At 38.9% G+C, this 24,124-nt stretch overlaps 1 protein-coding gene across 1 annotated transcript; it reads left to right on the top strand.

The window, feature by feature from the left end:
• The first annotated feature begins 490 nt into the window (after positions 1-490).
• LOC102071208 (kinesin-like protein KIF20A) lies at positions 491-24,044 on the top strand. Its single transcript, XM_005479309.3, is given in 18 exon segments — positions 491-622; positions 1,790-1,864; positions 4,931-5,050; positions 5,947-6,085; positions 6,175-6,359; positions 9,540-9,636; positions 10,129-10,323; positions 10,409-10,520; positions 11,980-12,051; positions 13,519-13,665; positions 14,282-14,447; positions 15,804-15,974; positions 16,626-16,765; positions 18,294-18,459; positions 20,026-20,143; positions 20,233-20,300; positions 21,859-21,978; positions 23,167-24,044. Coding segments are annotated over 18 exon segments (2,499 nt in total). The 3' UTR covers positions 23,443-24,044.
• The last annotated feature ends 80 nt before the right edge of the window (positions 24,045-24,124 follow it).

Raw genomic sequence — 24,124 nt, 5'->3', positions numbered from 1 at the left:
TTCCCCCCGCGCTCTGCCAATCAGCGCCCGCCTCTCCTCCCAAAATGCCCCCCCCTCCCCAGCGCGGGCCTGACTCGCGGGTTCCCGCGCGCGCCAAGGTAGCGGCGGCGCTCCCGGGAAAAGGAGCCGGGAATGGGAATGGGGAACGGGAGCGGGGGTGGCCCTCGGCCCCGGTGCCTGCGGGTCTTGGGCCTGCCGGGGAGGGGGCTGCAGGTGGATGAGAGCAGTGCCCAGCTGAGGCTTTCCCCTGAGTGTTTTTCCTAGTGTAACCTGCCAGGTGTTATTTATTTTTTTTTTAAAGGTCGTACTCCCCAAACTTCTCTAGATTGCCTTCGGAAGTGCTTGTTTATATACGAGCTGGCATAACATCTTTGTTATGGTCCGTGTGTATTTTTGTCCGTTCTCTCAGAAAATGTTGGTGATTTTTTTTCTTTTTTGCCTTTTTTTTTTTTTCTTTCCTCTTTCCTTTTAAGTTCCTCTGCAGAGAACGATGGCAGATGAGGGGAAAGGCTGTGTTCCCACGGAAGTGTGCGATGTGTTGGAATCGGTTTCTTTTCTGAGTGTAGAGGGTAAAGCATCACCCTTGGAGTCAACAGTATTGCCTAATACAGAGGAACAGCAGGTGTGCATTGGTGCATTCGCAAGGTGTATTCTGGTCACGTTGGGTTATTTTTTTGGTGGATTTTTGGTTTTTCTTAAGCTTTAATAAATGCTTCTTTGGTGACAACTGCTGTACTTCTCTTCCCCTAAAATGTGTTTGATTTTTCTGCTTATTTCTTGTTGCTTACACACGGGTCATAGCCTGCACCAAATGCAGACATATGGTCAATGTTAAATCTGATGTGCTCAACTTTGAGGGAAAAAAAGTAAAGGGCTTCAGTAATTGCAATTTGACTGTAATGAGACTGTACTGTTCTCTTTAATAAGCTTTAAAAAATACATGGATCCTTAATGTGAAAGCTCATTAGGTGCTTGGACATAAAGTCTATAATGTTCTACTGTGCTCGAGCAGAAGATAATATACCCAGCTATGTGATTTTAGAGGGATCTGTTTCCTGGGTGACTTTTCCTCAGGTGGCTTCACTTTGTCTGCTCAGTGCTGGTCACAGCTGGGCTGCGGAGAACTCTGGTAACTCCATCTGCTGAATGAAATGTTGCCAAAGTGAAGGGAAAAACCCCTTGCGAAAGGAAGGAGTGCTGGGATCCCTCTAAAATGCTCCCTGTTCTCAGTGCTTTACCTGGGAAGCGGGGCTGTTCTAGAATGGTTGGGAAATGGAAAAGGCCACCGGAGCAACTGGGAGCGGTTTCCTGCTTGTGGCTGTGAGGAAGATGAGGGTCTGGTGCCTGGGTGGTGGTGAGGAAGCAGTCTCTGGGGGTTGGGAAATGTGTCAGTCAGGGCTAATGCTCCATAGGAAATAAAGTGCTGGGTAGCAGCTGTTAAATTAACACGGCTTGAGTTCAGTACAGCGGGAGCCCAGAAGGTGGAAGCACTGCAGTTCGTGCCTCCGATAGTGTGCTCTTGTAAAATCAAAATACTGCTTTTGTCGTGAAAGAATGCTAAAGGGAGGGGAGGGAGGGCGCACACTTAAAGGGTTATTTGAGGACAGTAGAAGGGAAAGAGGCGAATAAAAGCTTAGCGTCTGAACTTGACATAAAAGGAAAATGTAAGGCATTAATATAAAATAGGAAACACCATATCAGATGGTATGCTGATATGATTTGGGGCTGTTCTGCTTAAAAAGTGGCAATTATAACTGTGTTTTGTGTCTTTCTTCTTTTTAATTAATAGGTGTATGAACCTTTGAAAGTCTTCTTGAGAGTGAGGCCCTTTTCTGTAGCAGAGCTTGAAAGCCATGAATCCCAGGTTTGTTGTAGAACTAAGAAATAATGTGTTTTTTGGTTTTTTCCTCCTCTGAACAACACATAGTGTTGTAAGGCAGAACGGCAGAATGTTCTTTTGCATAAGCCATGTACTGCCCTTATGTAGAATTATTGGGCATCTGGATAGATGCAATATTTTTTTTTCCCACGCCCATGACTTTTAATTATTTGTATGATATAGGCATGCACACCTGCAGCTCTTCAAAGTTTCACTGGGTATGTTATTTAAAATCTGGTGTCACCTCTCTGTAGTGCTCAAGATACCAAGGAGTTCCATGGAAGAGATTATGCAATTCTAGGTGTAATTTGAGTATCTGACCCTAAAGCTTCTTTGAAATGCTTGAATAATCTCCTACCTCATCCTGGTGACTTCTTGCTCAAACCTCAAAAATCTTCTGTAACCTCTACATGGTCAGATTCAGATGCTTCAGTGTTTTATACACACACATGTACAAACACTTAGAAGTGCTCTCCTTCCCCTCAATGTGATCACTGATGCAAAGAATTCCTTTAGCTGTCTTTGGAGGACAAGGTCTCTGTATCATATCGCTTAGCCCTTGTCTTTGCAGGCTCTGTGATTGAGGAGAGGTCAGCTTGCAGAGCTCTAAGAAGGATTTAATGTTAATTCTTATTTGCTTCTTGTAAATTGCTTTTTAAAAATACATTCTTGCTTTTGATCTACCAGAGCTGGAACCTTTGTATTGTTTTCACTTGGATAATTCTTCCCCTCTGCCTTGCCCCCCACTTCCCTTTGCCTTTCCTTAGCTCTCCTTGAATAGTGTGTACTTCCACAGTGCTTCCAGTTTGGCAAATTCCACTCTCTGAGCTGGCTCCAAGTGTAAACTGATTTGCAAAATCAAATTGTTTCACGAGTTGTTTAGTGCATTCCTCTTTGGAGTGAGACATTTCTTAAAAGCAGGGAGGAAAAAGTGAACATTGAAGTTTGTCCAAATTTTTTTTTCTTTTCATGTAGTTCAGGCTGAAATAGTTGAACTTCCAACCTTTTCCTGTAGAATTTGTTTTGCATGGGATTAAGGCTTTTTTCTCAGCCTCCAAAAATAGAATGATTGAAAGATCTTCAACATTTTTAGTGTTTTCTACTTTCTTTACTATTACCTGAATCCAATAAGAAAATTGTTGGTAACAAATGGAAGAAGCCCACAGAAAACAATCAAGTTAGCATCACTTCCTAATTGTTAAATCAAACAGATAAATTTAATTTTTAGGTCTTATTCCTCCTTGCCATTCATAATTTTCTGGAAAGCACCTTTGTTCCAAATCTGTGGCACAAAAAAAAAAAAAAAAGTAGAACCCAAGACCTATTTCTTATAGTTACAGGCTGATGCTTTAAACAAAGACAATTAACAGGTTAACTGATCAGTTGATGCTTATAGAAATAATGATTTATGGAAGAAAAGCTTAAGAGCTCTGGGTGAAATTCTGTACTCCTGTCAGCAGTTCTCCAGAGTCACCTGTGGGAAAGTAGGAAGTTGTGGTTTTTGGATATAAGTGATGTGTTCAGTGCCAGAAATGGTGCAGCTCCTGCCAGCTTACCTGCAGGGTTAGCTGGGGGAGACAAGTGGAGTGGATTGTTATAAACTGGTTTCCATCTCTGCAGAGCTGACTGCTTTGGGCCTCTACTCACAGGCTTCTGTGAGGTTGGTGGCAGCTGATGGCACATGCTGCACATCCTGGGTTATTCTGTAGCTCTCTGGGGTTTGGTACATCTGACCAGCACTCCTGTCCCAGCTGATGTGGGAGAAGTGTTAAAGACTGTACAGGTTCAGAGCCTGGCACGGTGAGCAGGAGATTGGTCTGAATTCAGACAGCAGTCTCTTAGAGCTTCTCAGAATCACAGAACAAGCTGAGTTTGAGGAGACCTGCAAAGATCATCAGAGCTCAACTTCTGGCACAGGACAGCCCCAGGAGTCCCACCATGTGCCTGAGAGTGTTGTCCAAACGCTTCTTGAGCTCTGTCAGTCTTGGTGCTGTGACCTCTTCCCTGGGGAGCCTGTTCAGTATGCAGCCATCCTCTGGGTGAAAAACCTTTTTCTAATATCCAACCTAAACCTCCCCTGACAACTTCAGGCTGTTCCTTCATGTCCTGTCACTGGTCACCAGAGAGAAGAGATCAGTGCCTGCCCATTTTTGTTTCCCTGTGTGCAATCCTTAGGCTGCTATGAGGTCTGTGCCTGTTAATTACTGGCATAGAGCTTCTATATCAGTTAATAATCAGACTTGTTAATTGAGGCTCCTAGGAACAGCAGCACTTCCTGTGTACATACACACGTGGATTATTGATCTTAGAAGTTCTGGCCAGTCTCTGAACATAAGTGTCAGAATAAGTTACAATCAATCTTTTCAGATGATGCATCAAGACATTGCTAAGCTATACTGGGAGTTCACTTTGCATCTTTGGTAGCCTATCTGGTATAAAATTAATTTTCTTTCAACACTGCATTCTACATTTATCAAGCTAGTGAGTGTTTGGTAATTGTGTTTCACCTTTACTTAATTGAAAATAGCAATCAAATTACTTGAAACTAATTCAGTTTCCTTCATTACTGGTAACACTATTTATCAACCAAAGGGTAACTTACTTTACTTTGTTAATTCTGCTCTTAGGCTGTTTCATACTGAAAATGACTGTGGAAAAACAGTAGATTTCTAGGTAACTTTGTTTTTGTAGTGACTATGCTGATCACAAAATATGAGGGTTTAGAAAGTGATCCCAAGGAAAAGTTGCTGGAAGGAATGTCAGTAAAAGTTTTTAGTTCTTAGGAAACTCCAAAGGATTGCCTTGACTTTGTACTCTGGCTTTCATGTGAAGTGAATATCTCTGTAGTGACCATGCCTTGAGATGATAATTTAATATAAATTTAACATTTAATGTAAATTCTGGGACTTCTTGTAGCTCTGGCAAATGGGTGAAGATACTTGGCTTTGGGGGTGGTTGAAGGGGGTGTTCATTTTTTTTTTTTTCTTCAATTGACTTTCCTCCTGAATAACTATGTGCTGTGCTTTAGTTTACCCTGTTTTGTTTTTTAAGGGTTGTGTAACTATTGAAGACGCACAGACAGTAATTCTTAATGCACCCAAAGAGTCTTCTGCAATGAAAAACAGTGAAAGAGGGATTGGTCATGCTGTGCACAGCTTCACCTTTTCTCGGGTAGGCCAAATTTTTTCAAATTTTTGGTTTTGTTTTTTTCCACTATAATGAAAGCTGAATTTTGTATTATGTCATGCAACGTGATTTTTTTCCTTTTAATTACATGTGGTACTTGCCTTTTTTTTTTAAAAACCCTGCTTATTAGTTACTGATAAGCTGTCAGGAAAGCTGTATTACAATGGAGGTGCCTATTAGATGAGACAAGGAGGCTTCTTTGGCTGATCTGTGGTTTTCTTTGGTTAGATGCTGCAGAAACATGTTGTAGGCACAAACTTACTGTGGTTCTGCTGTTCCTGCAGAACCTTTTATCTCAGAAACCTTATGTTTGTAGGAATTTATGTAAGCATGTACTTAGTAACTTTCTTTTGAAAGAACAGCAGCTTAACTGCTTAAACCTTCTATTCTGAAAGCAAATTTCTTTCAAATTTCTTGCAGTAGCTTTGCCTGCTGCAAGAAGTTCTGTTCTTACAGGGCCAAAAGATAAACAGTTCTAGAGGTTGAGTTACTTAGACCATTGTAATGCTGATTTTTCTCATCAATTGTGGGTAACTGGTGAAGAGTGAGGAGGGAGTTTCACATCACCAGCAGAGCTCTTGAAAATGTCCACTGAACAGCATGTGCACAATAGAATTCTGAGCAGTTTATTTTAGGAGTAGGAAAATATTCAAAAATGAGTGCAAGCCTGAGTGCCCCTCAGAATTAAGCAGGCAACCTGTGAGAACCCAACAGAAAACATTGAATCAGAAGGGTTCAGGCAAGACAGGAAATGAGGCTGGTGTCTCCTACCCAACCTGTTCTGAAAAATCAGTCATGTCTAATAATCAGTACATAATATTTTGGCTTATTAAACTTTGTGCCATTTGTCACTTCTTTTTTCGTTCTTTCCCTTATCCTAGGTCTTTGGGCCAGAAACTACTCAGAGTGAATTTTTTGAAGGTTCAATGAAAGATATCATAAGAGCATACATTAATGGAGTGAATGGACTGGTATTTACTTATGGAGTTACAAACGCAGGCAAGACATTCACTATCCAAGGTATAAAATATTTGCATGTATAAAACCCAAGTCAAATCCAATGACAAGTTTTCATGAATGTTTACACTTAATTTTTTAATATTTTTAAGGGACTTCAAAACATCTTGGTATTTTACCTCGCTCACTTGATGTGATTTTTAACCACATAAGAGGAAGACATTACCTGAAGATGAACTTCAAACCATATTTGAGCAATGATGTTAAGAAACTAGAAGATGAACAAGTTAAGCAAGAAGAAGCCTTAAAAACTGCTATTCTTGCATCACTGAAAGAGGTCAGTGACCAAATGCTTCTTAAAGCTGTTCTGTAAGACAGAAAGTTTTAAAAGTCTCTATTCCACTATTGATTCTTATATATATAAAAATCTACAGTATGCATACTTGGTGAACTTTGGAATAATAAGACAATTGGCTGTTTTTGGAGCTCAGGGTGAACTGGAAGAACTTTCTACAGCACACAGTTCAAACCAAAAACCATCACAAAGCCAAATCTCAATTTCTAGTGAGAAGTCTCCCCTTTAGAGGAGCAGGTCTGACACTGTGGTGACAGTAGCCTTTGAAAAGTCTGAGAGCCACACGACCTAAGTAAAACCTGGTTTTTGTTAAGTGTCTCTTCTTGCAGGTTGGGTTCCCAGGCTGGATCTTGGTGCAGTCATTCAAATGCTTGTACCTAGCTCAGGAGAGATGATGGCACTGTCTTAGCAGAGGCAGTGAAGAAGGCAGGGAGAGCCCCTTTTGGTGTAAGCCAGTCTTAAGGCAGATTAAAAAGTTTATTAACCTGTGATTTATGTAACCTCATAAAGAAGTTTTCTGATTCAGCAGGTGAGGGAAGATGCCACAAAATTAAATGTCCTAAAAGGATTCCTCTCTGCCTTAGGGGACAGTATGTGACTAAGGCTGTAGGTAGGATAGACAAGTCTTTACTGTGGCAACCCTCCTGTTCTTATTATCTAGTGATTTGTGTTTCTATGATGAGAAATTCTTACCAGAAAATGGGCATCCATGTACTTGGGACTATTTTATACTTCTAAGTCCAACTGCAGTTTGCTTGTTGTCAAATTCCTTTTGCTCAGAAAATTTTCCCCTGAACGTTGATTATGTGCATTTAATCCCAGAATGCAGTAGGCTAAGCTGGTTATCATTCAAAGCAACTCTAAATTAATTCTGGGATGTACAGAAATAATGATTGCGTTTTCTTTTTTCTGTGGTCTTTAACACTAACCGTAAGTGCTCCAGTTAACTGTGAAAAAATATCCTCCTATGATTCAAATTCATATGTTAAGTTCCACATTAAATTTTGTTGCTTATTTAAATCCTGCAACCCAGAATTTTGTTTAGTCTGAGTCTGGTTAACTCTTGAGGAAATATCTCAGATGAAAAACCTGAAAGATTTGAAAGATTACATATTTCTTTTGAAAGTGTCTCTGAGTGTATATGCACATAGAGGAGGAGGGCATCTTAAAGAAAAGTTGAGATGGTTAGGAGGACAGTAAGTAAATATCTTCACAATTTTTATGGAAGCTACAGCCTTGAAAGGAAAAATCAGGAGCCCATGGTCTGGAACAAAAGGTCAATATTTTGAAGACAACTCAATAAAAATATTTCCTTCTATTAAATCACATTTTTACTTAGTAGTAGCTTAGTAACTGAATGTTGCAGCAGGTGATCTAGATGCTGATGCACTGTACTGCAAAGAGAGCAACACTCCACCATCAGGAAGGACTGGTAAAGCTGAATCAGGAGACTATTACATGGCAGGACCTTATTTGTGTGTTACAATGCTTCCATGGAGATAGCTCAACCATCCCCAGTTCTGATAGCTTGTGAATGAATAGCATCACTGTTTGGATGCTCCCTCAGCTGTGATTTGAGAGCAGATAGAGTTTGGTGGGCTTGGCTTTAGTTGACATGGATTTCTGTGGGTTCATTTTCCAGGCTCAGTTTACAAATCTCACAGAAAGAGTTTGCTATTCCTTTCATTCTCCCAGTTTTAACTGCTCTGAGTTACTGCAGCACTTAATGTCCCACTGTTTACCTTCTGTATGTGGTACTGCTGCAACAACTCTTGCTTAGCATGGTTCTTACCCTCCCTTCCTTCCCTTTCCTGGTTCTTTTGAAGGGGTTAAATACTGTGTTTTACTGGATTAAAAGATGCTTTACCTGCATTCCTATTCCCACCTATTGTGTTTTCTATTAAATGTCAGCTTCTGTCGTTGACAAACAATGTTAGTTCCTGTTCCCACTTGTTTTTAGCATCCTCACGCTCTTTTCTGTATTTCACCTGAAAAGCAGTGTAGCAACAGTTAATTCACTCAGTTTTCTCACAATACCTTTACAAAAACTTATTACATGCACAAGTCATGTGGCGCTGAGTTTTCTGCATTTTTGACATGCATGTGTGTCAGTCCCATATCTTGCTTGGCACTTCACAAACAATGAAGAGAACCCCTGCTGTGGTTAGGCTGGTAATACTCAAGAAACACAATCATATAGACAGTGCAGCTTCTGAAAAATGGTCACTTGTATGATTTTGTTGTAATTCTATTCTATGCCTGTTTATCTTAAAAATGGAAGATCTCAAATTATGGCTTTGTGCCTCTCTGTAAGGATTCTGGTTTGGGTGTACCAAGTGGGTAACATTGGCATCAGCAGTCAGTCCATGATCATGTTAGTACTGCATTTGAATAACACTAACACTAGGGTTTGCTTCTCTGGATCTGTTCCCTCCTACTGCAGGATGATCCTCTGTGAGGAAAGAGAAATCAGAGTGAATGTCCTGATTTATAGGGGCGTATAAAATAAGGAGAGAAGGGTACTATGTGGAGATGCCTGGCTCTAGTGGGAGTTGCTACTTTGTTACATTAGTTTTTCCTGGGGTAACTTCAAGGCTGTGCTTTGGCGAATCTTGGCAAATTTAAAACAGTTCTGTTGGTGTAAAGAAATTCAGTAAATGTGTGTATTTAAAGAAACTGTATTTAAAGATGCTGTTGTCTCTTTTTCATGGCCTTTTAGTTCAGTCTAAATTAAGCCAACACTGTGTGTTTTTTTGCCATAACTGAAGTCCTACCACCTTGGCAGTTCCTCCTGGAGTGGGTGGCTGAAGCCCTGTTCAGATTTGGTCAATGGCTCGTAAAGACACTCTGAGCTGTTGCAGTCTGGCAGAATCCTTTTTCTCCAAGGACTCTGAAGTTAAGTCTCCGGTGTTAGCAGCAACTGGCCACTAAAACTGGTTGTTGGGAGTAACAGCAAGCAATAATTCATGTGGTGGAAAGAGCATTTATTGATTATAGTTCAGTGTTATTAAATACCTTTTACTTTCAGCCAGAGTAAGGGTGGCCTAACACTTAATGCCACTTCAATATTTAAATCTGAAGTACTGGAATTGCTGTCATCTTTAACTTCTGCTTTTCTTATCATCTGTTCATGTGGATTTAATAGTCTCTTATTTTCTCAAGGAGACAGAGAGCATCTCAAATACCATAACAAATTTCTGTGATGTGAAGTTGGACTCTTCTATCTGTACTTCTGACAATCACCCTTCTAACTCCCTAGGTAAAGTGGAAAACTGTCATGTGTGGGAAAAACATAATGTGAATTAAGAAATATTAGTGGGTTACTGCCAATGGATAAAAAAAAATCCCTCTACTATACTGCAAAGTAAATACATATTGATTTTCCCCAAATTTTTGTCTTCCTCTGGAGAAAGGGCAACTATATAAAAGTATTTTGATAGTTTCACTCCTTTTGGGGGGAGCAGGAAGACTTAGTTTTGCAAATACAATGTGTAAATTGCTGGAAGTCTGTGATAAAGTGAGGCCATCAGCTTAGAACTTGGGCATATTCTTATAACAGATGACTGCTGAGAAGTCTGAACATTTTTTGATAAAGCTGAAGTTATCCATGTATATTTAATTGTACAACACAGATGTATCTAAGCCTTCTCCTTTAGCAGGTGCTGTAGGTCCTTTTATAAGATTCTATGTACTGATTTAAACTCTCTCAATGAGTTGATCTTTGAACTCTTCCTCTCTTTTGGGTTAGCAGAGAAGAGCTTTGTTCCACTTGACATTCATAAGACCAATATGCAGCAAAGAACACAAGCATCTGTGTGGATTTCCTTTTGTGAAATTTACAATGAATATGTGTACGACCTATTGACTATTTTATCTACATCAAAACCTCAGAGGCGCAGAGTTTTAAGGATTTGTGAGGACCAAGGAGGAAATTGTTACATTAAAGGTAATAACACTGTTTTATGGCCTGGGCAGTTGCACTGAATTTCTCTGATGATCAGAAATTCTATGTGAAAGATCTCTTTTTGCAGATTTAAAGTGGATTAATGTTCAGAGCACTGAAGAAGGCTGCAGACTGCTAAAAATAGGAAACAAGAACCGAAGCTTTGCCTGTACTAGAATGAATGAGCAATCAAGTAGAAGGTTTGTTCCTCTAATTATAAGCATACTCTGTCCCTTTTGAGGGGAAGAGAGGGCACTTTAGAATGTGTGTGAAATGAACCACTCTTCAGTAATAGTTTAATACATCACTTGATTATTCTGGTTTTGTTATGAAATTGTCTCTGAAAGAAAACCAGGAGAACCCTGTGACTAGTAGTAGCTGCACTTGGGTTGCTATTCATGTCTTTGGACAACTAAAAAGATCCAATCATGTTCATTTCTGAGTGCCAACAGGACTATGCATCTTGGCAAATGCTAGTGGTGCTGAGTGAGAATGGCTGTGTGAGGATGCTGAAGGAAAATCTGGTTTATTTTTCATAACTGGCAGTATAATTCTTGGAAACCTGTAGCCTGCCACTGGGGGATATAGGAAGGGTCAGGTCATGTGGTGTCTTGCTGTGCTGCTTGACTTTCTAGATGCTTTTAGCTTGCTGTGTTCAAGCTGAGCTTAGTTGGTATCTTAAGAATTAAACCCCTACCTTTTTATCCAGCTCTGGACAGGGATTAGGGAGAATCTGGCTTTTGATGGAAATAAAGAAGGGTTGTCTAGTTTCAATAGAAAGTGCCTCCTTTCTTGATTTTAATGAACCTGTTAATAATTTGTCCTATAAGTGTGGAAGGGCTGTGTTTTATTTTTAGCTAATACAATCATAGTGTTACTAAGCCTGCTTTTTGCTGTAAAAAGCAAGAGTTATTTTGTTCTGTATTAGCTAAAGACAGCTGCTGTTAAAGTTCATGCTCTTCTTACAGAGTTTTATGCCTAGAATGCCCACTGCTTAAGGAATATACCAAAGAAGTTTGTGTGCTGTGCTTCCTGATGAATCAGAGAAACTGGGCACTTCTGGTTTTGTGAATTTTCTCTTTGGTTTCAGACAGCATGCCTACTGCCTGTGTGGATTGCTGTCTAAACCAGAGTTACTGGATTTTTCAAGTGTTACAAGCTCAACCTTTTTGGAAAACATATTTATTTTGAAACCAAACGAGTAACTGTGCATATTGAAGTAGGCAAAATTACAGGACTATAAAACTTGAATTTATTTCCTTCCCTCCACCCTTTGTTTTTAAGTTAATTCTTCAGATTTGCTGAGTTCAGGTACTGCCAAGGGTTTTCTTTATGAAGTGGCTACATGACTATTCTTCTTTTGATCAGTAGACTTTAGTGAACTGACTTGTGTTTTTCTCCAAGACAGTTTGTAGGCTTTATGTGATATTTTTCCTTTTCTTTTGTGAAAAGAAATAGAAAGTCATAAAATACAGGTTTTTTTTTTTTTGCTGCTGAATGAATGCATTGCAAAAGTAACTAATATACCAAGATAACAAGTGAATAAATTTTTGTCCTTTCTTCAGCACTGAGCTTTCTGTAGCATACAAATTTTACTTTGCTTCAGTGACTGCTCAATTTTCATAACTGATTATTAAAAAGAGTTTCTTTCCATTCCAGTCACAGTATATTTTCCATCAGGCTACTCAAGCTAACTGATGAGCATCAGCCTCGTGTTCTTGGAGTATCAGAGTAAGTGAATGCTTCATGTCATTACTAGCAATGTAAATATTTTGGAAAAATTAAGGTGTAAGCATGCCAAACTACTGAACTTTTTAATAATAAACAAATTCTGCGAGAGTTGAGGAGGAAATCAGAACTCCACTGAGCACATAAACTGACTGGAAGCTCAACAGGGACAAGCACAGAAGTGTTTTCCTGTCTCCTACTCTAAGGTTTTGCTGGAGCAGCTCTGTCAGTAGTGTGTAAATTGAGGAAAATGTGTCTTTTCTCACATTATGGGGAGGTGGTGGCAGAGTAAGACCATGCAGCACCAGGTGATCTGTCCTGGTAAGCAGAACTGAAGTGCCTGGCTGACAGAGGGTGATCTCTGCAGCTGGAGGGCAGCAGTTGCTGCTGAAGGGCCAAGGTGCAAGCTGTGCCCATCTGTCTTTCTGCCCTGGGACCAGACTGGACTTCATGGGCCAAATGTTTGTGACAGCACATTTGGTGTGCTCCTAGAATGTAAATTAAAATCTGTCATCCCAAAAGAATTCTGGTGGCATGATCTCAGACTGTTCCATGGTCCAATGTACAGTAAGAAGGGACCATCAAATGATTTGCTGAAACACTGTTCTCATTAATGTAAAATGCCAATGTAAGTGCACCCTGTGAGAGCAGTGGTAAGTCCTTACTCTTAAGCCTCTGCTCTTTTCTGGTTTAGGGGAAGCAGCCTTATCTTCTGGCCTGAAGGCATTTAGATACCTTTTTTTGGGATGGTGTGTCTGTCTTTCTTCTGATTAATTTAGCTTGGTACAGAAAAATGAAGACAGCCTGTAACAGAATGTTTTAGTTCAATCCTAGCTCCTACTGCTTTCTCCCTTGTCTCTGCTGAGCAGGGATGGTAATAAATATACCTCACTGTGAGATAACACCTTTAAATGTCAGATGTTACAGTGATAAATACTCTTAAGAAAAGATAACTTGAGAAAATTACTTCATCTGTATTTTTTTTGCTGTTCTCTATCATAGTGGATCCCCCTGGAAAAACTTGCATCAGCAGTTAGGTGAATGACAGAGTTTGTATGTTGTTTAAGGAAGAAAAAAGCTTTTCATCTTGTGCTGGAAAGGATGAAGAACATAAGGCTTTCATACATTTGAAATGGGTGCCTTAAGAATTTGTATAGGATTTACTTTAGCTGTATGAAAGGTTATGGTCTTACAAATTATTTAAATAAATTTATGTATGAGTAATGGTATGGTCACATAAGTTATCCAATTTTCAGAACTTCCTGTATTTCAACAGCTTTCCTAATATAAAGTGAAATTTATTGAATTCCTTGATTATCCAGGATGATTTTCTGATTGTAACCTATAGTGCCATGAGGGACAATTCAGTGGCCTGAGTTTAGCAGCAAATAATTCTATAGCCGAGCAAAGAGCTCTAAGATGAGATGGGAAGGACTTCATGTGTGTGTTCTGGATAACTCTTTCATGCAGGTTGTCCTTCTGTGACTTGGCTGGTTCAGAGAGGTGTAATAAGACACATGTCTTTGGAGACAGACTGAAAGAAGCAGGAAATATTAATAATTCTCTTCACATCCTTGGAAAGTGCATTGCAGCATTGAAGCAAAATCAAAACCCAAAGTAAGTGACAAGTTTTAGGTGGAAACACGAAGTATCCCTTTATATTTCTGTAAGCAGTTAGCACAGAGAAAGTTGGAAATCTACAAAATCTTTTAAGTCTTTGTTATGGATGTTACTGTAATACCTGCAGAGTGCTCCATAACTGGTGTTTGTGGAGAGCAAAAAAAGGTACTTTGCAGTAAACTACCATCATATTTTTAGTGTATGAATCTGAACAATACAGTTTGTATGGAGCTTCAGTTTTGTCTTCTTCACTTCCACCTGCAAATTATATATATTTTTATATATAATTATATATATATAATATTTGTCAGGTATATTTGTCAGGCAGCTCATGGATGACCTGTACTTAGCTTTTGGCTTATTCAAACATCTGCTTTGGAACACTAGGAAACTGTGATGCAGACAATATGCTACTTTTAAATAGTTCAGTTTGTTGGAGAGCCTATGAAATCCAGCAAGAGGTTGCTCTTTGATGTAAAATCACTTAGGCTTAAATATGAGCATCCTACGGGACATCTTCCCTGAAAGAGAGAAACAGAACTAATGTGAGCTACAATAGCCCACAATATAATTTTTTTCCCACAATTAAATTTCAATTTTTTCCCTCCCTGAGGATGAAGCCAAGCTACATTCCATTCAGAGAGAGTAAGCTGACTCGTCTGTTTCAGCCATTTTTCTGTGGGAAAGGCAAAGCTTGTATGATTGTAAACATCAATCAGCATTCTTCCACATATGATGAGACACTGCATGTAATGAAATTTTCAGCTCTAGCCAGACAGGTAAGAATATATCTACTTTCTCTGTATTCTTAATTTTTTTTTTTGTTAGCAGTAATTTGTGAAATGATCAGGTTTTATGGATTTTAGTGTGATTTGGATTCTTGATTCTTCAAATTAGTTCTTCTCTATATGACCTCTCTCTAAAAGGCTTCTAGTAGCCTTTCCCATCTTCAAACCTATTTGTGGTAAGAAGTTAAGACAACTGCAGCTGTTTGACTGTTCAGTTCTACACCACTGATGTTCTGTGTAAAGCACAAGACACTTTCAGATATGACTGATTTATACCATATATCTGAGCAAATGCAGGGTTTCAATTCAAACTTTTGATGAATTACTTAACCTGGGTGCAGTTAAACATCTGTTGCACGAGATGAGTTGTTCAGTTCTTGGACAGTTGGTGGTGGTAAAAGGAGTGTCCTTCTGTAGTCTAAATGAGACATTTTGCAACTGCATTGCTCCTATTTGGCTGAAGTAAGTAATTAATGCAAATAATTAATAAAAAAGAAGTGTCTTGGCAAGCTTTTCCTCCATCTCCTTCAGTGGATCCCATCCAGCCCCACAGACCTGTGTGTGTCTATGTGCTACAGGAGGCCAATGACCATTTCCTCCTGGATTATGGGGGCCTCATTCTGCTCTGTCTCAATCTCCCCCTGAATTCAGGACTTGGCTTTGATGCTTGGCCTCAACCTCATTGAAGTTCCTTGAAACTCCTTCTCGCAGGGAGTGGGATGGTGGGCTATGCTGTGTTTCATGGCAGAAATACAGTAATTTTTTAGTCTGGAGCCACAGATGATTTCTGTCATGTTGTTACAAATCTGTAATAGTATGTCTAATATGATCTCAGAGAGGAAGATTTTTCTGATTATCTTCAGGTGTGACTTTTGTTATAAGTGTGTACTGTGGAGAAAAACTTCTCTGATATGCTGTCCTGTGGCATAGTTACTCAAAGTCTTTATGTAAATAACATGAATTTCTGAATCTTTGTCATCTTGTTTCAGGAAGGAGCAAATGTTGCAGGGATTTTCTGCTTTTTATTAACTTTGCAGGAAACTACACCAAAACCCTTATATTTTAGGGGAAGAGAAACCACCTGTCTAGACAAGTATGCTAAGTTTGCTAGCAGATAATATTTCCATTTTCACTCTTTTTAGAATACCTAAGTCTTATGTTCACGTAAGAATTATGTTACATTGATGGATTCTTCTTTATTCTGCTAAAAGGCATGCAAGCTTTTGTTGACATGCATGTAATCATTAAATATTGTGTAAATAAAACAATGCCTTAATGCCACTTCTTCCTGATATCCTGATACCTACAATATTGAGAGCATTGGTAAATAATCTCTGAATTTTTCAGGTTGTCCAGACAATCCTGCCCAAAAATTTTGGTTATTTCCCACCAAAGCTAGTTGGAGGTGATGGCAAACCTGTGATGCACTTTGATGCTAACACATCTGTAGATGACTTTGCTGACAGTGCTGAAACCTCTGCAGAAGAGGAAGTGGACATCACCATTCTGAGTCATGAGGTAAATGCATGTCTACTTAGAACTGCACCCAAGAAAGCATTTCTGTTATTTCTAATACTGTTTTAGCATAAGAGATGTGCTGAAAGCTGCACCAAATGGGAAGTTTAAGTTTCTGTTCAGTGTCAGACTGACTAGACTTTGAGTGGCCTAGTTCAATGTAGCTGTGGAAGGATGCCCTGTGGCTTTCTAGTTAGGTCAAGTGCTAAATTTGGAATTCAACTGATTGCCTAACAAGAAGACCAAGGAAGCAGTACATATTTTTAAAATATAATTTAATTTTTTGTGCCTTTTTTTTTTGAAACAGCAGTAACAAGTTAAGATGCAGCATTTCAAAACCAAAGATAAACAATCTAATAGCAATAAACTGTAAAAATAAAGTAGGTTTTATGTAGTTATGCTGTACAAACTAATATTAAAATGTCAAAAGAGACGTGAACTTTTTGATAGTGGACACCATCAAGATGCACACAGGCTGTATTTGCAGTAGAAATTTACATTTGAAAATATTTAAACTTTGGTGCAGGCCCCCAAAAAACATAAGTTTGTAAAAAGTACCCTCTGTGGATGTCTGCCTGTATGAATATTTTGTTTGAGATGAATGTCAATATGTGTTTCAGTCTTGGTTTTTGAAGTGAAATATTTTAAATTTAGGACCTCTTGAGAGCTGCAGAGGACCTAAAGGAGAAGGTGGCTGCAGAAAGGCGCAGTAAGCTCCTTCTGGAGGTGAAGATCCGTAAGGAGATGGCAGAAGCAATGTTTCGCCAGCTGCTGGAAACAGAGGAAGCCTGGAGGCAAGTCCCATTGCAGCCTGCTTTGAGGCTGAGAGGGTTCCATGTGTGTAAATGCACACATGTGGATGTGTGTGCATACAGGTGTACGTTCAGGACATTTCTAGTTGTGTTATGTAGAGAGGACAGGGCTGCACAATTTCAAAACCTCGGAAGGAAAGGGAAGAAAGAACATTAAACTTGTTCAGATCAGCCTCTTCCCATTTTCAGTGAAAAAGTAATGCTGTTTTCTGTTCAACTTTCCTCTGCTGAATGTGTAATTACTGGAGCCTGTCCTGGCTTGTTATTGCTACTTAGCAGATGTGGAAGATTGTTACAGGTACCCCACTGAGGCTATTTTTCCAAAACACACTCTGTCATGTTAATATGTATGCATGTGCTTAAGGTAGTTTGAATCAGGCTCTTTTGAGCTCCCTGCATGACTTGTGAGCCACTTTTAGTTTACTATCTATTACTGTGCCTTTATGAATTGTCTTATGAATTATGAACCCTGCACTGATGTTAATTTAGGAATTTTTTTTCAAGTCCAGATTCCTCAAGTTGAGTTTACTTCCTCTAAACTCTTCTTTAAATCACTTTCCTGTTGTTTGAATTGTTTAAAAAATTAACACCAAGTTGCCAGCTGAGCACACTACGGTTTAACCCCTTCACTAGCTTCAAATTAGTTTGGTTGCCTTTGGCCAAACAGATGAATTAACATTGATGCTTTTTCTCTGTTGAGGTGATTTTCTGCATCCTTGATGGGGGCATGCTTTTAAATTTTGACAGTAATGTGGAAAGTATTGAAAAAATAGATGGGGAGGGACTTCTCACAAGAGTATGTAGTGACAGGAGAAGAGGGAGTGAAATCAAACTGTGAGAGTTGGTTAGCTTGGTTGCTATGAAAAAATTCTTTACTGTGAGTGTGATGAGGCACTGGAACAGGTTGCCTAGAGAAGTTGTGGGTGCCCCATTCCTGGAAGTGTTTGAAGGACATGTTGGAAAGGTTTAGTGAAAAGTGTCCCTCCCCACGATAGTGATGTGAGATCCCACAATAGGGATGTGAGAATTAAATGATCTTTAAGGTCCTTCCCAACCCAGGCCATTTTCTGATTCTATGAAAATGGATTTGGCATTTATCTTAAATGGAAAAAAAGAAAAACCAACCAAAACCCAAAGTGAAAGATGGCCCCAGGATGCATATTTCAAATATAACATCTAAAAGGGTGTGGTCACTTCTGTTGCTGTATGTTGGTGGATTTTCTTAATTTCTATAAATTTTTTTTCTGACAGGTGTTACGTGTGTGTTCTTCTATAGCATTTCTTTGGTATATGCCAAGTAGAAGTTACACTTTGGTGCAAGTCTGTAGGATCACTGAGATTAAACAGAAAAAAGTGGGTTTTGTCTTTTTGTTTCACTATTTCTGATTAGAGAAATAACTTGAGTATTCTCAATTGAATACATGTAGCCAAATGCACTAGCTGGAATGCAAAGTTAGTTGTATTATACATAACTAAGTTATATTATACATACCCAACATGTTCTTTTCAGCAACCGCTTGGAAGACATGAAAGACAGCTATGAAGAAAAACTTGAGAGCAAATTTGAAATGTATAAAGAGGCCATTAAGAAACATGCATATATGTGTGCAATGGAACAAATTGAAGAGCATTATGTTCCCATAGAAGAATTTCTAGCTGAACAAGAGAAAGTTGAGGTATGACTTGACTGCCATTAAAGTATGCTCTTTAGATTTTGCTTTTCTTTAACAGAATCCTTCTGGGATTTTGAATGTAACACTAAACAAGGAAAATAACTAGCAGTTCAGCCTTGCTGTTCTGTATTCAGTGCTCACCATAAGCATCCAGATGTCTTTTTTCTGGCACCACCTGTAGTGCACACCTAAACCTCTTGATTTTTGAGGGCACAGTTCAGTTAAATCCAAGTAGTCTTTATCTTTGTGGTGCAATGACTGGAACACCCAGGGGAGTGATGTACACAGGAGTCTGGCTTTCTACAGAACTTTGGCATCATAGGATGTAGATTAAAATGCTGCTCTGAAAAGGTGATGGGGAATTTGTTACAGGATACCTATTTTAATTATAACTGGTCTGGAGGTGGTGGGAGGATTGTGGGATAAGAAACCCATGAGAAATCCAACTTCATGCAGGAGAGAACTGAATCTCCTGAATGTACTCAAACATAGAATTGCTCAGGGTTGGCATTAATGAGTTGCTACTCCTTTTGCAATGCAGCCAGGTCAGCTATGAGCAGCTCAGTTTTCTAACCTCTGCATGGATGGTTAAGTGCATGCAGGCAGCAGATGAGCTCTGTGGGTCTGGTTGTTTCCAGAAGGTTTTTAGTGGAAGAGTAGAACAGCTGTGGTGTCCACCAGAGGAGCTTTCTCACTGCACTCTCCTGTTCTGGAACTGATAAGCCATCACAGTCTATGGATAGACAGGTTCCTTTCAAGACATGAGAAGTGAGTTTCTCTTAAAGATTGTGGTATAGAAATATTTCTGCTTTTACAGCTTTCCATTCAGGTGCTGACAAGCAACACCATATTATGAAATGGGCTGTGTTTTTCCATCTCCTTCAAGTTTGTCTCTTTTCCTCACTTGGACTCTGTTTCTGTGTTAAATCCTAGCTATAAACTATATTAGAGTGAAGAAAAAGACTTTTAATAGTGCTCTTGTACTGGCTAAGAGGCTGCATAAGGGAAAATTCAAAGAGCAAGATGCTTTTGGTAGCAAGTCAGATAAGAAACTACTGAAATCCCTGAGATGTAGAAGGGTTAGCTGACAAAAGAGAGAACAGCATGAATCTGAGTGGGCAGCTTCAGAAAACCAGAATTAGATGGATAACTTCTCTTGATGATGCCACTTGTTTGATTTCTCACTCTGAAATACCACGCCAGCAATCTGACAGATACGGGAAAAGAGTTTGAGATTAAAATGTGGCTCTGTGAAGTGTTTTTTTCCTTAGTTAGCAAACTAACTTGCGACAATGTTTAGCACAGACATGCTAAAGTTTCCTTTCTGCCATAAGGTTACTTTTAATACAGTTTGGAAACCCTCAGACTGGAAGAGTTGACTCCTTTGTAAAGAAACTTCCTCCTAGATGTTTTGTGACCTGAGTGTTATCCCTTACTGTGATTTCCTAATCATAACCTGTGAAATAATTTAAAATTACACATGTGTGATGTAATTGAAGGATGTGCACTAATGCATCAGATCAAGCAGAAGTGCAGACAAATTCTACCATATGCCCTTACTTTTTTCAGGATAGAGAGAGGAAAATACTGCAATTGGAAAGGCAACTTGATGAACAGTCAGGGAGGCTGCTGGCTCTGGGAAACCTGAGCTCAGATATTCCAGCTTCTGAGAATAACATGGAACGAGGTAGGGAATGTAATCTGGGTATTCAAAGTTCAGTTTACTCCTGGTAACGTGTATAAACAAACTTTTCTTTTGCCTTCTTTTTCTTATAGATCTTATAGACAGCACATTGAAGAGAGCCAATGAAGGATTGCAGAAACAATGTGAAGAGAAGGAAGAGGTAGCTCCTGCTTAGTATTTATCTGGCGATAATGATTGTGAACTCTGTCGTGGTTCAATGCTTGAAGATGTGCATTGTAGACAGAAGCATGAAGATTCCTACAAATGGGCATTGAGCTTATCAAAAAAGAGCCCTTGCTCAGTTGTGGATGGCTTTTGCCAGAGACTGTTCTGGCTTTATTCTGGTCTGTAAAATCATTTGCTACTGTAACAAGACATGGTGAATGTGGTGTGAGTTTGAAGTAAGGAAGTATGTTTAGCTTTGTGCTGGAATTTATTGTAAATATTGCTGCCATGACCTCAGAGCTTTCCTTCCTGAAATGCTGCCTGCTTCTGCATAGGGGAATAGTTGCAGAACCCAGTAATAGTTTAGATTTTTTGACCTAAAATAAAAAAATAGTGCCTTTAAGCAGTCCTTTCTGGAAGTACTCAGCTCCACTATCACCCTAAACTTAAGTAAAGGTGAATATCTCTGTTCTTCAGACAAGATCTCTGTGCTCTGAGTGCCATATAGAGGTGGGAATTGTGAAAAACAATAATTAAATATGCATTTTTATTGTATTCCTTGAGTGATTTTCTTGTAAAGATACAGTTTGTTTCCCATGTTTAAAGAGGATGTGGGGAGAAGGGAAGACATAAGTCTTGCTTCCTTCTCTAATATCAAATATGAGCAGAGATTGGATAAATAGTTCCAGCTGGTTCTAATAAGCCATGTAAATAGAAAATGAACTTAAATCCCTTTCTATTAAGAAAGAATACTCTAAGAACAACTTTTTCCTTACCAAGTTTAGTGTCTTGTGCTGTGGCTGTAGGATTTGTTTTGCACTGGTTTTGAGAGCTCTACATCTTTTTCCCATGTCACTTTCAAATTTTGGTGAAAGTTTGGCTTTTATGCTTGTTGTGAGGATACAGTTATTGATGGTTTTGTGTGGCTAGAAAGTGCTAGAATTATGAGATTGATTCCTGGCAATAACTGAAGCAAGAATGGTTTAAACCAGTTCATTCCATCAGTGCCTTTCTGCTGCTTTGTCCCAAAGATCAGTGCATGTGTGATTTGTAATTCACCACTTTTTTCTTCCCATTCAGCCATTAAATATGGGCTAAGGGTGTGAGTTTTTTTAGCAACTCTGTAAATCAACAGTAACATCTATTTTTCTGCTTCAGATTTTTTTGCCTCTTAGGCCTTAGGCTTAATCCATTAATTTTCCCATCAGAAAGGTGAGGCCTTCTGTGCTAACTGTGCTTCAATGTGAATAGTATTGAGACAAAAGTGTTCTTTTAACCACTCTTACTGAAATGGAGCAGGCTGTTCCAGATGTAGCCTGATCTGTGCTGCTGTTCATTGATTGGCAGCTCTGTAAATCACAGTGGCTTCAACACAACAGCCTTTGAATGCTCCAGCTGCATTTTATCACCTGAAAGGATGAGCTGGGACAGAGGAGGTTGAGAGAAGCAGACTTTCTTGTTTTGATCTTGCAGTTTGCACTGCTCTAGTCATAAACAAAATCAATGTAAAACATGCTGTTCTGAACTTCCATGTGTATGGGCTTTATTTTCAGCTTATAAAATCTCTGAAGCTTAAAATACAGAAACTAAATGAATCCCTGCTAGAAGCTAATGAAGGCTATAGAAAAATGGCAGAAGAAAACAGTCAACTGAAGCACACAATCATGCTCAAGGTTAGTCAATGATTTAGAAACAACTTAAAGATGGTTTGTAACTATAGTTGTACTGGCTACTTCTGCATATTTTTACATGTAAAACCACTGTTAAATTAGCAATTTGTTTTCATGTTAGCATTTTTTCTGTGCCTAACTTCCTGAATTATGAGCTCAGAGCCCTTGTGTTTCACTACTTTATTCTGGATCTTGTAAGACAAAACTCATTTTTCAACTTAAGTGATAGACTCTGTCAATGGGGTGACTCTGCTGACAAAGCCTGATAATCTAAAGATGTTATGAATTCTTGTCAAGCAAAGAAAATACTGCTTAGAACTCATCATGAGGCATGTTGCTGGGACAAGCAAGGTGTCAGTGCACAAATGCCACTGCAACAAGGCCTAAGGATCTATGGCTTTATACTGCTGCTCCTGCCAGAAGTGGCCAAACTGGTATATGGGCAGGTAAACTGTTTGATGTAGAAATAGACATCTTTCCTTCAAAAGCAGAGACTTCCTAAAGTTTACTGCATCTGACCTCAGACATCAACTAGATTCCTAAACAAAAAAATCAAGATTTTCAACTCTTGGCACTTTGAATCTATGCCTTACTTGTAGTCTGTAGGTATAATAACTGCTTAGTGATGTCTTTCTTTGAACATTAGATTACTTTCTGCATACTTTTTAGTTTAAATCTGAGATTGAAAATTATTTGACCTGAACTCTTTAATTGGAAGTGACCTTCCTATCCCTTATTAATAGGAAGATGATTTTGCTAACCACAGAGATTAAAGGGTGTATTTAACACTCTGTATTCTGCCAACTCAAAGCATTTACTCAGTCCTGGTTAGCAGACTTATGCTATGAGAGTTTTGATTTGCCCAGTTTTGCTTTCAGAAATTGCAAGGCAGGGAAGCCACCTTCATCTGGTTCCTAGAACAGCATCAATTCTTATCATAGTGTGGCAAAGCATTTTAGCATCAGCCTCTTAGTCAGAGTTGGTCTCTAACTAGATTGTATAGCCCTGCAGTTTGCTGGGTTTTTAATTACTTTGATGTAATTAGAGGAAATGGGTAGTGAATGGCCATGTGACACTGCAATAACAAGGGTGTTTATGGGTTTAATAAAATAATGTGAGCCAGAAAATTAACTGCATGAAAGAGAGAGACCATGGAGTGTTCACATGCTTAACACAGCCTTATCCTCACAGGACCAAGAAATGGAAAGTCTTCAGAACTGGGCTAAACGTGTTCTTGAGCTTGAAGAAACAGTGTCATCCCTGCAAAAGGAGCTTGAAGAACGGAAAAAAAATTTCTTTGCAGAGGAGTCAAAACAGCAGAAACCCAGGAGAGGTTTGCTGGCTAACCTGAAATCCACAGTAGCATCCACTGCTAGTTCACCTCTTGGTAAAGGCTGGGGGAAGTATGAAGAGGCTTTACCCTATTCAAGAAAATAAGTAATGTTGCCTCATAAAGCAAAACAATAATATTTGATAAATCAAAGTGTGCAATTACTAGGCTTCTTTATTAGTCCTAAACTGTTGGTAGCTCTTTCTCACTCTTAGATGCCATCTTCGCTGTCACATTGACAGAGAAAAATGTTTAATACAGAACTTTAATTGAACCAGGGTTGAATTTAGAGCTATAAAAGTTTGAGTCTAGACATGTGGTTTTACTGTTGATATAGGTATGTGATTTGAGAAATAGATATATTTTAATTCTGGAGTATCATGGTCTTCTGTACTGATAAATGTGGGTAAGAATCCATGTCTTCAGTGCAATACAACAAATGTGTGGTTCATGCAAAGTGGGACGTCCCTCATCTGCTGTTCATTATGTTTTTAAGTTATTTTATATATTGTTGATTCCTAGAAATCAGATGGTTTGTAAACTTAATCCTAAGTAGTTAAAATAGCATGGTTCTTCAGTTAATATTCTGGTTTTGACCTGGAGACTCCCTTCTTTGGACTTGCTTCTAAGCAAACGGCCAAAGGAGGTGATGAAATGAAATCTGCTCTGGCTCCTTGCTATTTTTATTCAGCTAACTTGGCTTTGTAAATAAATTTGTGTAAATAAAATTTGAATTTCCACTAGGAATATGTATTAAACTTTGAAACATGTATTTAATAAAATTTTCCACTACTAAATTCAGCTCTGACTCATAATTTT

The sequence above is a fragment of the Zonotrichia albicollis genome, chromosome 1 (assembly GCF_047830755.1).
Source record: "Zonotrichia albicollis isolate bZonAlb1 chromosome 1, bZonAlb1.hap1, whole genome shotgun sequence".
Lineage (NCBI taxonomy): Eukaryota > Metazoa > Chordata > Aves > Passeriformes > Passerellidae > Zonotrichia > Zonotrichia albicollis.
The sequence above is the reverse complement of the archived record's forward strand: the minus strand, read 5'-3'. Positions and strand labels throughout refer to the sequence as shown.